This window comes from Arachis ipaensis, chromosome B05 (genome assembly GCF_000816755.2).
Source record: "Arachis ipaensis cultivar K30076 chromosome B05, Araip1.1, whole genome shotgun sequence".
Classification (NCBI taxonomy): Eukaryota; Viridiplantae; Streptophyta; class Magnoliopsida; order Fabales; family Fabaceae; genus Arachis; species Arachis ipaensis.
Window position 1 is genome coordinate 50704782 of NC_029789.2, and position 17612 is coordinate 50722393.

Here is a 17612-nt window from a genome sequence, read left to right on the forward strand (position 1 = left end):
TAGAGGTCATAGAGGATAATTCATTTAATATATATATAAACTAACATAGGAAAAATAAAACATTATAATTAGAAAAAATGAAGGAAGAAAATAACAACTTAAAGTACTCAAAATTAAACGTCGTACTTTACATACTACCGGTACTCACAATCTTAGCAAGCATTACTAACGAGGCTTTTGATGGTTTTTAATACTGTGGCGAGCTTCTATGCACTAAATAAAGCTTATGTGCACTAGAGTTTGATTTGCTGTCTACTTTGTATTTACTTGTTTATTTATTTATTTATTTTTGTCTCAATAGTCAAATTTTGGAGCTCTCTGCACTTCTCCTAAACGACAGAACATGTCTCAGTATAATCTAAGGTATTATTAATTATATTCCAAGTGTTATGAGTTATTTGTGTCTTATTTATGTGTATTTTTGTTCTGAGTTTTTCATTAAATTGCTACAAGTGTTAATGTATTTTTTTTGTGACTACAAGTGTTAATGTGTATAAATTATAATAACTCACATAAAATAATAAAAAAAAATAAATATGTAAGGACAATGTTATAGAGTTATAAATAAAATTATTTTTAGCTAATAATAATTTATATTCATATNTATATATAAATTAATACTCTCACATTTTTTCAAAATTTCTATATGCAAATTGGTTAAATTTATTTGTTAAAAATAATTTAGTATTTGTGCTGATTAAATAAGGGCTAAAAATACTAAAAATTTCTAACACTCAAGAATTTTTTAATATTAAAAATTCTTGAAAACCAATAATTTTTAATATTTTTTACCATTATTTAGCCAGTACAAATATTAAATTATCTTTTTATTAATTTATGTGTGTAAATTCTAAAAAATATGGATGTAAATTGTATTGATTAATGCAGTATGAAGTGTTATATGTTATTTTGAAATGATCATGTTTTATGAAATTAATTATTCCTGTGTCCCAATTTGATCATCAATTTGTTGGAGTGGAGATTTGGTTAAGTTAGGTAGAAAATTTGATTGAACTCTTCTTTCTTCCTTGGTGATAGAGACTTGATTAAATGGACGAGATAATGCATCTTTATATGTGTAGTTTGCTTCCATTTAAAGTTGTTCTATATGGCTACCCTATTTGACAATGTAATATATAAAGGAGGTAGCAAAATAATTTTTCTACCTTTCTAATTAGTAAAGCACTTTCTAGACAAATACTACTTGTGTTGCTAAATTTTGGAAATATTTTCAAGAAGGAACACCCTCTAATTACTATGTCTACGTTCTACTTTAAAATGAAAATACGGGCACTTGGAGAAGTATTTGGATGGATAAGAGCATTTCCTTTATTTCATTGTTGTTTCTATGTACTGTGTGCTATGTATTATCCTTTGATTATTTGATTTCATCAAGATATTAAGACTAATAGTTTTGTTAACAATGGTTAATAATCTTCTTCTACATTGATAATTTAATTTTATCAACATCATTAATTAATGAAAAGTGGCCGTAGATATATAGGTGCAAATTATATATTTTTTATGTGTAAAAAATCTGTAAATATGGGTGTAAAGTAAATATTATCTTATCCTTTTTAAAATAATATGTAAGTTATCTTCTCTATTCTAATGGGTGTTTATTTATTTTAAATTTTTAGTAAAATTTGTTGGATGACTAATTTATTTATAAAATAAAAAATAAAAAATTGATTTCAGGTCATTAAAATTTGTTAGAAATTTAATAAAATATTTAAAAATAATATTATATATTACTCTTTTATTTTTCACATAAAATCTTTGATTTCTAACAAAAATTAAATAAAAATCCAGACTTTCATAAAAAATAATTACAAACTAGCTACATTAATTTTTAAAAAACAAGATATAAAGTGTTTTAATTTCTTCCTTTTTTTTTCATATAATTCTAAACCAAATTGTATAGAATAAATTTTTAAATTTAAAAATCTATTTGATACTATAAACTTTTTAAAATGAAAATTTTCATGGTGACAGTAATTTGTGTTTCTATTTTTAATTTGTTACATCAATATTTTAGTTTAGAATTTAGTTAATATAAGAAAACTTTTAAATTCATATTTTACTAAATATATAACAAATATATTAAAATAAAAATTAAATTAAAATATGACACATAAGAGAGAATAACTTACATGTTACTCTAAAGAATGTAGAATAACATTCACCAAATTATTACTGATTAGGTGCTGGCCAAAAATAATATTTGTTGGGCATATAACATTGTTCGAGTTATAAAATTAAAATTTGAGGTACAAAAATATCCTTGATAATAATTAATTTATTTAATTATTTCACTATTTTTACTGTCTCTCACCATTAATTTAGGATACAATAATTGAAAAAAAATAATATGATATGATCCTGGGTTAATACTTATCCATAAACTCTCACAATAACATTTTAGTACTTTCTCCTAAATAGAATTTGTTCATTCCAATTTGATTTATTTTTCTTACCTCATTGTTCTTGTTTTCAGATGTTACTCTCTCTCCCAGGAAATGATCTCAGACATCCTATTACGACTTTCTGTGAAATCTCTGTTGCGATTCAGGTGTGTTTGCCGGTCCTGGAAATCCCTAATACATTGCCCGATTTTCACGAAACTTCACCTTCAAAGATCTCCTAAGAACACCAACTTCTTGTTAGTAGGAATAGACACGGATCCTGCTTTGGTATTATCGTATTCTCTTCATTCTTTAATGAAGGAGACAATTCCCTTTAATGCACAGTCCCTTGGTTTTGGAAAAGATTTAACAGAATGTTACTGGGTCAATGGTGCAATCAATGGACTCTCTTGCGTTTCAAGTATTGTTCCTTATGACATGAAATATAAGGTATTCAATGTACGACTCTGGAACCCGGTTACAAGGTTAATATCTGCAGCGTCACCACTTTTATACGTAGAGAGAGAATGTGCATGTATTGTTAAGTTTGGATTAGGCTACGATGACTCAACTAACACTTACAAGGTGGTAGCTAACATAATAGATCGTCGACAATGGAAAAATGAGTTGAGAATTTACAACAGACCGGGTGACACATGCTGGAGAACCGTTTCAACTCCCTCGGATCTTCTCATTTCTTGGGAAGAAGGACAATTTGTGAGCAACACTTTTAATTGGTTAGCGATTCGTCCACCTGGACCAATTGATCGTCAGAGAATCCAGCAGCTCGAATACACTTATGATGACTACGTGATCTTTTCACTTCATGTGGGGCAAGAAACGCACAAGCTTTTGCGAATTCCTGTTGTTCTTGACGACTACAATCGTGAAGAACCAAAGCTCGTAGTATTGAAGGATCACCTCTGTGTTTTTCATGATTTCGAAGGGACTCATGTTGTTGTGTGGCAGCTTGAGAAATTTGGAGTTGAAGATTCTTGGACTATATTAATGAAATTCAGTTATGTTTCTCTTCAAATCGACGCGTGTAGCTGTTCATTCAGGGATTATTCACAGTTTAACATGTCCGAGGATGGTAATTATTTGTTGATGTATAACAAACGTGATAGCATATTACTTGTGTATGATCAAAGAGTTAAGGAAGTAAGCAAGTGCATAAACCTTTGCAATAATCATCGTTGGGTGGGTGTCAATGGTCACGTTCAAAGCTTGGTTTCGCCTGAGTGAAGAAATTAATAATGCTCTTTAGTTTCTTGCACCGGTTAGGGTTTGCAAGTTGTGTTAGATAGGTTAGTAATAAGTTCCATATATGCAACTCAACTAGTTTGAATTTTGTTTTTTTCGGCTCCTTCCTCCTTAGCTTGAGTAGTTTGTTGATTGATTTTAATTTTATTTTTTTCCAATTATCATATCAAATCTTGGCTCCAGAACTTAGAATAATTGACAATATGACTATGCTGTATATGTTTTGAAATTAGAGTTTTATCATCACATAAACCCCCTAAGATTATAGGCATCCATCAAAGTATAGTTAACTATGAAGATTAGTTATATCACAAGTAGACACATATATGATAAGTTTAAAAATAAATATCTGTTACACATTTAAGTAATATTATCATCCAAGTCCAACAAAATAGATCTACCACCAACAAAAACTGCTCTTATTAAAAAGAGCGTGATTACATGCGCAGACATCATTCTTCCACCCAAGTCATTTACGTTCACGCACTATGTTATCATCGTCGTCTTCTTCTTCTTCTTCTTTGCGTTCCTCTCCGTCCTTCTCCTCTTTCTCAACTAATTCCGATAACGGCATCAAAAATTTAGTGCGAAATTTTTTTCAAAATCACAACTCGACAAATGCATTGAATCGTATCAAGTAATACCACAGTGAGTGAGTTATCGTTTCTACAAGAATTAAAGGACTAAGCAATAGTGATTAATTTGATTATTCTAATTAGACAAATTACAAAACAGTGGAGTGAGGAATCAAAGTAAACATGTAAACATAGAACAATAAAATTGGCAAACAGTGAGTGATGACAATGATGGTAAGAATGTTAAGATTTCAGAGATGTTCACTCCTTAAGAAAACAATTCTTTGTGTTCATTTATTTGAGGCATGCAAAGATCAATCACGATAAATCATAAATAATCAAATTCTAATTCCTTAGCAATTTAATTCCCTTTAACCTAATAAGTCACTAATTCTTTAGTCAATTACTTAAGAAAGAGATTAAGCACAAATATGATTTAGTTTCAAATAAGATTCAAGAATAGTCCTTAAGTTGAATTATATGTTACTTATCCAAGTTAGTCATAAACAATTGAAACTTACAAGAAAGAATGATTTCTAAAAGTTTTCTAATCCGAATTTTATGTCACTTATTCAAACTAGTGCAATTGAAATCACAAAGCGCCGCACACTCTTTAAAACACTATTCTTAGTTAAATCAAAAAGTTTTGAGAAAGAGTTTTCAAACTAATTCCAATATTACTTTTTCCAAAATAATATTTAGAATCCAAATCGGAGTTAGAATATTTTCCAATAATTCTAAATCTTTAGAGATGAAGAACAAAAATTCAATCATAAAATAAAGCAAAGCCTAAATCTCAAATAAGCAAAACACTTTAATTAATAATCTATAAAAGGATGAACAGAGCTCATAACCTTAACAAATGAAATTAGTTGCTCATGGTGGAATGAAAACAAAACTGTAAACCGTGGTGTGTAGTATAAAACGTGATGTCCTTGATCTATGGACAATAACTTATTTAAAATCTAAACCTAAAATTCAAATTCAAACTAAATCAAAACAAAATCAAATTTAATTCAAATCAAATCTTTTCTAATAACTCATAATTATCTAGTAATCTTTCTTATAATTGAAATTCAGAACTTAGTGTCTTGCTTTGTTGAAATTATGGGCTTGCAATTTTAATCTTGGGCCAATAAAACACATAAAGTTGGAGAGATTAGTAAAGAATTGTGAAGTCCCTAGATGATAGCTCAAGCCATGCGTTATACGCAAAGGAAGCAAGTAGAACACATGACTTGAGAAGTGGCCACTAGAGGTGTTCCAAGCCCATGTGTTATATGCATGGTGTCTCAAGTATAACGCATGGTTGGAGGTTTCCTACTGGAAGTGTAATTTAATTTGGCCCATGCATTATATGAATGGCTTTTTTCCCCTTAGAAGTGCTTTTTGTCCCTTTAGTGTGGCTGCCTTCAATGCAGGAGGAGGTTATGTTAGACTCAAGTCCATTCTAGAGATATACATATTGTTAGAAAGCTCTGAATGTTAGCTTTCTAACGTCTTTAGAACTGTTACATTTGGACTTCTCTAACTCATATTATGCTCATTGGAGTATAAAGAGGTCAAGGGAAGCTGCGTTAGATGCATAGATCTTTGCGTTATACAGCATGGTTCAATTGGATTTGAGATGGGATTATGTTCAATGCAGGAGAAGACTGCGTTAAACGCATCTCCACTATTATTATATATCATTGGAAAGTTCTGAAAGTTGACTTTCTAATGCCGTTAGAACCGCTTCATTTGGACCTCTATAGCTCAAGTTATTCTTACTGGAGTATGAAGAGGTCAGGGTTGCAAATTCTCTTTGAACTTCCCTAGGTTTGTTTTCAATTCTTAGTTCACTGGGGGTTGCTTCCTTTTACATGCCACTTTTTTGTTCTCTCTTGAGCTTTTTTAGTTGTCCTTCTCCTCCTTTGTTCTTGCCTAAAATTTTTTACAATTTTTTATACGTACCAAAGCTCAAAGCAACTCCAAGAAACATTGATTAAAGCATATAAAATCTCAATTATAACAAAAAAATTACTAACTTTATTCAAAAAAATAATAAAAAAAAACTAAAGATGCTCATATATCAATTATCTCATAATTTTACTAGTAAGATACAAGAAGTACCCTAGAAGGCCAACTAAGAGAGATACTAGTAGAGATGCTCCAAAAGTCAATTTTGATCTATGTAGAACAAAAAGGAAATATACTCAAGTAACATGCAAATTCCAGGTCCAAAAAAAAAAAAAAAAGTAACATGCAAATTCTGTCTTCAAGTGAGTTCTTAAAATATGTTTGTGTTATTAGATTTTCATATACAAATTTTTGTTTTTAAACTACTATTTATCAACGTTATACATAGGTCGGCCACAATTCAAGAAATTTTAAAAGAAAGGAGTTACTGGCTGCAAGTCCAAATCAGGCTTTTGTAGCAGTTGGCGCATGACAAGATGGAGTAGCACAAGTAAATGTAGTACAAGCAGGAGCAAGAACATCGGGTAACACGTAAGCAGGTTATTTTGCTACGTTATTGTAGACCTTACCTAAGGCTCCTGATAAGAATTTATAAAAAAAAATAGATAAAGGTGGTTTTTTCCTACTAGACCTCTAAGAAACCTGTTCTTAGCAACCTAGGTCACCGGAAGGGGCTCCCTACTAGACCTTCAAAGAACCTGTCCTTGACAACCTAGATGAGAGGGATGAAAATTGAATCACTCAATCTTCTCCATGCAACCAGCGAAGCAAATCACTCACCTCACTCAATCACACTTAAAAAAACGTGCATAAAGCACTAAGGAAATTTTATTCATCAAAGTTATTCCAAATGGTCTCACCAGAGGTGTTTAAATAGGCTCCTAACAAACTAACTAAAAGATAAGATAACTAATTTAAATCAGATTTGATCTTATTAGATTAGATCAGATTTGATTTAAATTTAAAATCCCTAAAAATACTACTAAGCAAATCAGGAGTAATTCAAATCTTTCAACAAACTCTAACAACAAAACAAACTAACATAAATGCCTAAAAATTCGAAAATTAATAATAAATTATGTCTCTAATTGAATTTGAAAAGCATTATTGGCCTTCTTGCTGTCCTGACTTAGCCCAATGGGCTTATGAGTTGTCGCCCTTTCAACACCACTGTTTTTGAGACGGACTCTTGGTCTTCTAGATGTCCAAGACTGGCATGGCACAATTCTTCTAGAATTCAGATCCTTGAATATGAAAAGATTATCATTCCATCCCTTAGCTCTAAGATGACGAAAATGTCCTCCTGACCACATATCATTCTCTCCCTCTTCAAAAAGATTCGTCCTCGAATCTTGCATGAGATGCTCTTCGTCCCTCCAAAGAATCCAAACCCAATCTCCAGGTTTAAATACCATGGTTTGATGACTCTTCTCTACCCACTGAATTGTGGCTATGTCCTTCATGTGTGCAAGTTCAATCTTTCCAACCATAGTTTCACCATCTTGTTCAAAGTGTGCAATTTGTCTTCCTTTCTTTTCATCTATATTAATGCCTTTATAGTTGATCAGTGAATCTACAAAGCCTGGGAAAGTTGATATAAAAACACTAGGAATTTCATTGTTAGATGTATGAGAAACTAAGGATTCCATGGAATTCAATGATACTAATGCACTCTTGTCTAAGCTAGAACTTTCTAGATCTCTCTCACAAGTGTGTTTATTGCTATCAGTTTCTTTGTCACTCATTGACTCCTTTCGCTCACTATTCTCATATTTTCTCTCAAAACTCTCGCATTCAATCAAACATGGATTCCTTTCACTCAAACACTCAATCTCTTTCTCAATTTCTTTTCTCTCATATTTTTCAAATTGCTCACATCCCAAGGACCCAGTTGAGAAATTCTGCACGGTTGAATTTTCCAAGGACACATCACCCTCTACAGCATACTCAACAAATTCTTCCATCTCTGGCTTTGAAGAAGAATGAAAGATAGGCGTAGAAGAATTCCTCTTGTTATGGCGATCTATCATTTGTTGCACTTGCTCCCAGTTAATGACCAATTTGACCAAATCCTCCATGGTTGCATAACGGTAACGTTGGACTGTATCTACAAGTTCTTCACGTAATCCAAACAAAAATCGTTCCATAAGAACCTCAGGACTCATTTTAATATTAGCTTTGCCCATTAAATATAAAAATTTCGTGTGGTACTCCATTACTGATTGTGAACCTTGTTGCAACTTACAAAATCTTCCAAAAAATTCATTGTGGTATGATGATGGCACAACTCGATTCCTCATGTGGTATGATGAGGGCACAAACTGCCTCCTCATAAATTTCTTCATCTTCTCCCAACTACAAATTGGGCTCTTTCCGTACCGTCTTCTAGATCTTCCTAATTCAGTCCACCATATAAGGGCAACATCAGAAAAATTGGCTTGTACTAGTCGAACCGTCTTTTCCTCTGAAAGGATGCAATTTGTAAAAATCGACTCTACCTTTCTTTCCCAATCGAAATAAGCTTCAGGATTGTTCCTTCCTTTAAATGTAGGGATTTTCAACCGAAAACCCTTTTTCACATATGAGATTCCGTCGTCATCACTATTGTAATACTCAATCATTTTTTTTTGTTTTTTTTTTCAGACACTGACTTAAAGATAGAAAAATTGCAAAAATAAAATTAAAAAAAAAAAGAAATTTATTTTTTTTTCGTTTTTTTTATTTGACTCTAACATGAATTTACAGAAATTAAAAGAAAAAAAAGACTAAACAAGACCCATGAAACGTGTAGATAAATAAAAATTTACCTACGACCTGTAACTGATACCAGATGATAAGAAAATAAAAAAAAAATAGATAAAGGGGTTTTTTTCCTACTAGACCTCTAAGAAATCTGTTCTTAGCAACCTAGGTCATCGGAAGGGACTCCCTACTAGACCTTCAAAGAACCTGTCCTTGACAACTTAGATCAGAGCGATGAAAATTGAATCACTCAATCTTCTCCATGCAACCAGCGAAGCAAATCACTCACCTCACTCAATCACACTTAAAAAAACGTGGAAAATTTTATTCATCAAAGTTATTCCAAATGGTCTCACCAGAGGTGTTTAAATAGGCTCCTAACAAACTAACTAAAAGATAAGATAACTAATTTAAATCAGATTTGATCTTATTAGATTAGATCAGATTTGATTTAAATTTAAAATCCCTAAAAATACTACTAAGCAAATCAGGAGTAATTCAAATCTTTCAACAAACTCTAACAACAAAACAAACTAACATAAATGCCTAAAAATTCGAAAATTAATAATAAATTATTTCTCTAATTGAATTTGAAAAGCATTATTGGCCTTCTTGCTGTCCTGACTTAGCCCAATGGGCTTTATGAGTTGTCGCCCTTTCAGCACCACTGTTTTTGAGACGGACTCTTGGTCTTCTAGATGTCAAGACTGGCATGGCACAATTCTTCTAGAATTCAGATCCTTGAATATGACAAGATCATCATTCCGTCCCTTAGCTCTAAGATGACGAAAATGTCCTCCTGACCACATATCAGCTCCTTTTAATGGTCTTTTGTGGATCAAGTGTGTTGAACATTTATTACAGGTTATGTTTTTCAAAATTATTCTCTGAGTCAATGTCAGTTATTATATTTGTTGCATTCTGTTTTCTACGATTGTCAATCAAATTAGTGACTATCTATTTTAATCCTTAGCTCTAACATAACACTCGGCCATTTAATCATTTAAGATGCAAAAAGGAAATCATATTCCATTTCACTGAAGGTTCAATTACATAATAATTACGAGGTATAAAATTATGGTTCAACAAAGAATACATTAGCAGCTTACAACCATCATCCAACTCCATACCTAAACTCTTGAGTTATATCTTCATAAGAATGTACATGAAAAACATCAAGCACAACAATAACCCAAATGAAATATCAACAATCCAAATCCTCAAAGCCTTGATTTCACCTTCTAGCTTTTCCATCTTCACCAGCATGCTTAGATTCCACTCCGTGTCTTGAAAAACATACTAATGCTTATTTTGTTGTCTCCCAATCACAGCTCTTGTCAAACTTTACCACTCATCATCAATCTCATCAACCCAACAAAAACAATTGCAAGCCTGGGTTTATAAAATAACATCACTATTTAACTGATAAATAGGTACCCGTTAAGACACCAGTAAACCTCACAAATGTCGCCCACCTTCCAGAAAGGAAATTGAATACTCGAACCACAGTAGCATCTCCCATTCAGAATTTCTCATGCTTCTTTTTCAAACTTGAATCTCCTGAAAAGCTCCAATTGCTGTTAATCAAAGGGCTTGCTCTTTTCCTTGACATGGTCTATGACAAATCTTTGGGAGTAGGTGTTGAATTTGGAGTAAGAACGACAACAAAAAGCTTTGGTTGGTATGTTGCACAATATCAAAATTGGAAAAATAGGGGTTACAAATTGACATTAACATGTCATGTCACAATGGTACATCGTGGACATTATGTCAAGCACATTCATGGTTTTGTCAATTTTAACAAACAGCTAATCCTATATGGATAGCAGCCTAGTTTCGATCAATTATGGATCTTTTGGTCAGCGACTATATCTTCTATGAGTATTTTTGGTGGTTAGTCTTTATTTAAATATAAAAATTTTGAGTATTAAATATCACATCTTAAATTATAAACTAAAAAACATATATCAATCAATAAAGCATAAGTGGGGTATCATCGTTAAAAAAAAATTGTAAGGACCTGCACCTTTGTTAACCAACAAATAAAAAAAAATCATCTAAACATGTGATCATCGTTATTTACATATGTTAAAAAGAACATTAAATCTAACATATATGTGGCATTCGCAGAAAGATGCTGTGTGTATTTCAATCTCAACAAACGAATGTATATACCTAACTCAGTCACTGAACTTCCGCATGTGAAAAAGGAAAAGTTTAGAGGGCAGCAATTTTATTGCATTTTGGCGAGCATGTAACCAGCAGAGAAATGTGAGTCATTGGATGATATCTCACACCAATCTTACACCATCAAATCATCATTGATGGCTAGTTGATGGCTACCAATCACAAATGTTGCTGACCCCCTAGCATTGCTCTGTGAAAAATATGACTTCTACGTCGTGGTAAAGGCCTACTAATAAATATCATAAAAGTAAAATTAAATACGTTATGGTGAAGCAAGTGGGGTGGCTTGCAAATAACTGAGGGAGCTAAGCTCCAAAAAGCAAAAAATAATAACGATTAGAGATTTCCATCCTAGAGAAGTTAGAAGTTAGAAAAAGTTATGATCCAAAAAATAAAAAATAAAAAGAAGCGACAAGAAGCTAACAAAGACAAAATTTTATGGTAAAGTTTAGATGTTTCACTTTTGNTTCATAAAATATATTTTTTATTATTTTAATTTAAAAAAGATAAACTCCTCAACTTATCCTTTTACTTTACCAATTTTCTCACTCCTTTGGTCTTATGTGGTAATCCTCCTTGACATACCACAAACTACACAACTTTAGATCTTGACCGTTCAATTGAAAAGAAGCCTCCGAAACTCTTCTCTTCTCAATCCATAGTTCCATACTAAGTTGCTAACTACACGTGCTTCGTATCAATCCACAGTGCAATTAAAAACAGGATAGTCAATTAAAAAAAAAATACTAGGTACTAGTAATTTTTGTGATTTGTAACTATTAAATAGCCATCAAAATAGTTTTAATGGTGTGAGATTGGTGTAAAATTTCATCTAATGACTCACTTTTTTTTACTGGTTACATGCTGGCCAGAATTTAACAAAGTTGCTAGCCTCTATATTTTTTCTAAAAAAAATTTAAATAACAAATTGAATATTCATATTCTAAAATAGGCTACGGATTCGTTACTCCTACTTTTATGTGGGAGTAACGTTAACCATCATAAAAATATTTATAAATAGCACCCCATTTTTGTATTTTTAGAAAAATTTATAATTAAACATTTACCCCTGTATTTTTTCTTTTTACACATTCTTCCTTTTTCTTTTAATCAGTTTCAAAAGAGACGAGACATTTGGCTCTGCTAGGGTTCTTGCCTCCTTCTACCAGGTCGCTGGTTCTCTATTCCTCTCCCTCTGTGGTCCCTATCTCTGATCATCGTGCACCGTCGTTGGTTCTCTGCTCCTCACTGTGCGCCGTCGCTACTGCTCTGCTCCTCCCCGTGTCTCGCATTCGTTGGTGGGTGATCTCGCCGTGTCTTGCTTCCGTGTCTGCTCGAAGTCGAAGCAACATTTCTTCTCTTGTCTGGACTCACTTTGACTCTCTGCTTTAGTTCGGTAGTTCAATTCAGGTATCTCTCAATTTAGTTTCTTTCTTCTCGAAGTTTCAATTTTTCAATTAAGAAATGGAAATAATATGAAAGAGTCTAATCTGCTGCCGCGCAAAATGCCGTTTTTTGCTCCTGCGAGCTTCTCCTCCTTCCTGGAGCTTTTGCTCTGGTAGCTTCTCCTTATCCATTAACGTGCCTTCGCCTCCTCGATCTGTTTCTCAATTTGCGTTCTAACTTCTCACTTTTAGATCTGTAACTAAATTCACATCCTCTTGTTCTGATTACTTCAATGATTGTTATATGCTAATTATTCTAATTACATCCTCTCTCAATAATATTTTCGATTTCGATTTTGAATTCACTCTTAATTATGTTTTCTAGCATTTCATCTTTCATGAGGCTTTGATAATTGACTGGATGCTCTTTATTTCTAACTCTGTATGTTCTCCAGTTTTTCGGCTGCATAGCAAATATTTTGCTGATAATCTATTTCCCTGTCTCCTTACTTTTGCAGCCTTCCCCAATTAAATCTTGTGTAAAATATGGATGATGGACTGCTGAATCTTTATTGCTGTTTTTGGTATTTTATTTATTTAAATTTTTTCGTGGCTAGTCTGATAGGATGTCCTTAAAATTTGTAGTATTTTAGGCTAAGGCCAGTCCTGCCGAGTTGAGTGCAATGCTCAAGTTATTTAGCTCTGATTCACAAGTTACTCAATGGAGAGCGGCATTCGTAGCGTTGATCGAAGAGATCCAGAAAGGTTGTAGATAAAAGAAGAATAAGATCTCTCTAGTCATTTATCAATTTATTCAGTAGTTAGGTCCATTCATAAACTAAACTGAAGAAAATTCTGGGTAAGGCCAAGATATAAAATTTTCTTTTGTTCCTAGTAATAGAGTGAACTTGTTAGTTAGAGGTGGCTAATGCTATTAAACACCCATTGTAGTTGCTAGTGCCGGTCCCATTTATACTTTTCTTTTTTATATTTATATTTTTCTTTTTAAGCTAGCTTTTGGTGTCAATTAGGCTTTATTGATTTCGTCCTTACAGATCTCCATTTATCTCTAAATTTCTGTATATAAACAGAAAAAGAAATGCTGCTGATATATAAATGATGATTGATATCAATAGAAACAATACATGGAGAACTTTGCTCCTCAAATAATGTGTTTCAAAGGAGGCAGAAACTCACCAAGAGCAGTCATTATAACACATCTCTGCTTGCTTGTAGTCATTAGTATAAAGGTAGATAATAATTGCATTGAGATATGCCTGCATTTATGAGCATCTCTGTTAGAGGAATTTCTCCCTAAAAATAACAAGCAAATTCCATCACAGCAACATACAATATATATACAGTTACAGTTCAAATGCAGAATGCAAAATTAAATCAATCCTAACCTTGCACTGGCTATTGGTAGCATTACACTTGGAAGCTGCTAAGCCGAACTTCAATTGGAGAGGCGCAGCGTCCGAATACCTTTGTGTTACAGAAACATACCCCGGAAAATGTTGCAAAATCAGCATTCAAGGAAAATTGCTAGAAAATTTTGAATGGAACTTCATACTTTACTACACAGACTTACTTCTCAAGTTTTATATAAACAGCAGTAGCAGAACGATACAAATCAAAGGCCATTTATCCTCCTCCATCTTCCTCAAGAATTGTAATGACATCAGTATATAGCTGAATAGCTTCTTCAGGCATGATTTCTTCCAAAGCACTGCATAGTGAGAAAATAAAGAAAGCTACATATCATTTACACAATTCAGCACCTGGCAGATTAGACTCTTTCATATTATTTCCATTTCTTAATTGAAAAATTGAAACTTCGAGAAGAAAGAAACTAAATTGAGAGATACCTGAATTGAACTACCGAACTAAAGCAGAGAGTCAAAGTGAGTCCAGACAAGAGAAGAAATGTTGCTTTGACTTCGAGCAGACACGGAAGCAAGACACGGCGAGATCACCCACCAACGAACGCGAGACACGGGGAGGAGCAGAGCAGTAGCGACGGCGCACAGTGAGGAGCAGAGAACCAACGACGGTGCACGATGATCAGAGATAGGGACCACAGAGGGAGAGGAATAGAGAACCAGCGACCTGGTAGAAGGAGGCAAGAACCCTAGCAGAGCCAAATGTCTCGTCTCTTTTGAAACTATGATTAAAAGAAAAAGGAAGAATGTGTAAAAAGAAAAAATACAGGGGTAAATGTTTAATTATAAATTCTTCTAAAAATACAAAAACGGGGTGCTATTTATAAATATTTTTATGATGGTTAACGTTACTCCCACATAAAAGTAGGAGTAACGAATCCGTAGCCTCTAAAATAATTTTGTACGAACCAACCTTGTTAATCCATTTAAGTACTAGTACTATTTATTTTAGTTCCATGCAGCATGGAATTCTCCTCCAGCTACAACAAACACACACAATCAAGAGAAAAACCAAAGAGGCAGTGTGCGTTGGTCACTTCTTCTTGAGGGCTTGTTCAAAGCCTCTAATACAGGTAACAAACCAACCCCATCTCATCAAAATTCGATCTTTCCCTTGGGTTTTATTCCATTCCCGCATTAATTTTCGCAGCTTGTGACAAAAAAAAAATAAAGGGGAAATTAATTGGGTTCTCTGTTCTCTGTTCTGTTTTTGTTGGTGCCGTTTTGTTTCTGTGGGTCGCTGATCCTCTCTTGTACTTAAAAGTGAGAGAACTGTCACATCTGAAACGCAGTAGTTCTCGTTTTTTCTGATCATCGTTCATAACCAACTCCTGATTCAAAGCAACAAGCTTCGTGATCTGTTTCTGTGCTTGATCTCAAAGCTTTGTCCCTGACCTCACACAGCACTGTCTTTTTATCCCTTTTGTTTGTTTTTTTTTTTTCTCCTTTCACCGCTTTGGATTATGGTTTCCTTGTGCTTCATTCCTTCGTTCATTACTGGTTGCAAAAAAATAAGATTCTGAGGTAAGTCTTGTCTTGTTATTAGTTCTTGTTTCCTTGTTCTGGGTCGGTTCTGTTGTTTTGGATAATAATAATAATAAACAAGAATGAAGTATTGAATTAAGATTCGAAATCTGATTAAGATTTGAAAAATCTTTGAAGAATGGAGGAAAGGAAGTTTGTATGCAAGTATTGCAGTAAGAAGTTTCCTTGTGGCAAGTCTCTTGGGGGTCACATAAGGACTCACATGATGAATGAACACTCTCTATCAGCAACAATGCCCTATGCTAATATCAATTCATCTTCTTCTTCTTTAATACTCGAGTTTGAATATCCTAACAGGAAGAGGAAGCACGATTTCTTGGCAACTAATGGTTCTAATTCCAGCTATGGCGGTAGTGGATATGGTTATGGACTCAGAGAGAATCCGAAGAAAACAAAGAGTTTTGTGGATGCCAATCACAACAAGTTATGTAAAGAATGTGGAAAAGGTTTTCCATCGCTTAAGGCTCTCTGTGGTCACATGGCTTGTCACTCAGAGAAAGAAAGAGGAACCAATTCCAATTCCAATAACAGGTTTCAGTTTGAATCCAATTCTGGGATTAGTGAGAAGCAGAAATTGCTTATGGATAGTCATTCTGATACTGAAACCTCTGTTCCAATTAGGAGATCCAAGAGGATGAGATTCAGGAACCTCTCCAAAAACAACCGCAAACCTTTTTGTTCTTCTTCTTCTTCTTCTGTGTCTGAGGTTGAGCAGGAGCAAGAAGAGGTTGCTAGGTGTTTGATGATGCTGTCCAAGGATAACACCTACAAGGGTCGATTCGTGCTTTTCGCTGAGTCGTCCGATAACAAGTCGATTGTTCTTGAGGGGAAATCGCCTTCTGTTGACACCTACAATAAGGTTATGGTTGTGGATCATGAGAAGAATCAACACAAGGGTGCTGAGATTGGTTATAATTCGGACAATTCGGATTCAGGCTATTTCAGATATGGTCCCAAGAAGAATGTAGATTCTGATGATGATGAAGTTAACAACAATGTTGATTCGAGGAGTGGTGTAAGAAGCAGAAACAATTCCTTGTTGAAGAAAATGGCAGCAGCCAACGATTCTTCGAGCAAGAAGAATAACAAACCAAATGGCATTACCGGTTTCGGTGACAAGCATTGGAAGGTTGAGTCTTTCACAACTGAAGATTTCTCTGCATTCGTAAGCGATGAGTTTAATAACAACAGCACAGACACTGATTCATACCCTGCAGCAGCTGCTAATGCATCAAAATCTCGCAGCAACAAGAAGATCGATGAGAACAACAAGGGTAAGACTAAGAAAAAGAGTAAGAAGAAGAAGAAGTTGAAGTCAAAGAAGAACAAGGAACATGAGTGTCCAATTTGCAACAAAATGTTTAGGTCAGGACAGGCATTGGGGGGTCACAAAAGATCACATTTTGTTGGAGGATCTGAAGAGAACACACTGGTCATTAGGCCAGCTCCTGCTACAGTTGCTCCATGCCTAATTGATCTCAATTTACCTGCTCCTGTTGATGATGCACCTTTTTGAATCTCACAAACTTTTTTAGATTGCATTATTTTGGTTAGGAAATAATTGATTTGAGAATTATATTATTCTCTTTATCATTGATTCAATTGGTGTTGAGAATGTTTCTCTTTTCATGTTAGCGGCGGAAATGTTGAAAACATTGCTCTACTAATTCAATTACATGGTTAGTCTATAATATTTACTCAAATATTGGCATATTTAATAATTTCTAAACCCACTGTCCAGATTTTCAGTTCATGTGTTTTCAATCCGTGACTAGTCTTTGGGAAGCATGATTATGAAAAAAGGATTTCAAGTTTCTCTTTCTAAATCAAATTCTGACCAAAACTTGCTTTTTAGTTACGTGTTGTTCTTGGAAAAGTTCACAACCACCTTTAAATAGAGCTATGTAGGTGCTAATCAGAAAGTTAGTACAAATGGTAAAATCTTGGAAAATATTATTATTATTATTATTATTATTATTATTATTATTATTATTATTATTATTATTATTATTATTATTATTATTATTATTATTATTATTATTATTATTATTATTATTATTATTATTATTATTATTATTATTATTATTATTATTATTATTATTATTATTA

The 17612-nt window shown here is 33.3% G+C and overlaps 2 protein-coding genes and 1 long non-coding RNA gene across 4 annotated transcripts; 2 read left to right on the top strand and 1 right to left on the bottom strand.

Moving 5' to 3' along the window:
- On the top strand, positions 2520-3650 carry LOC107640611 (F-box/kelch-repeat protein At3g23880-like). The gene has a single exon (XM_016344122.1). It carries the CDS (start codon positions 2520-2522, stop codon positions 3648-3650), a length of 1131 nt encoding a protein of 376 aa, XP_016199608.1.
- On the bottom strand, positions 13695-14278 carry LOC107643635. Its single transcript, XR_001620966.2, has 3 exons — positions 14108-14278; positions 13923-14001; positions 13695-13793 (listed from the first exon to the last, which is right to left on the bottom strand). It is a non-coding gene; the product is annotated as an uncharacterized LOC107643635 (long non-coding RNA).
- Positions 14295-17203, top strand: LOC107643634 (zinc finger protein ZAT1-like). 2 transcript variants are annotated; one of them, XM_021123816.1, is made up of 2 exons: positions 14295-15031; positions 15621-17203. In XM_021123816.1, the coding sequence occupies exon 2, from the start codon at positions 15622-15624 to the stop codon at positions 17017-17019; it is 1398 nt and encodes a 465-aa protein (XP_020979475.1). In that variant the 5' UTR covers positions 14295-15031; position 15621; the 3' UTR covers positions 17020-17203. The 2 variants fall into 2 exon arrangements, with proteins under 2 accessions (XP_020979475.1, XP_020979476.1); XM_021123817.1 differs by having other exon boundaries at positions 15801-17203.

Coding starts and splice junctions, on each gene's coding strand:
- LOC107643634 (XM_021123816.1), top strand. CDS start 15,622: ATGGAGGAAAGGAAGTTTGTATGCAAGTATTGCAGTAAGAAGTTTCCT.
- LOC107640611 (XM_016344122.1), top strand. CDS start 2,520: ATGATCTCAGACATCCTATTACGACTTTCTGTGAAATCTCTGTTGCGA.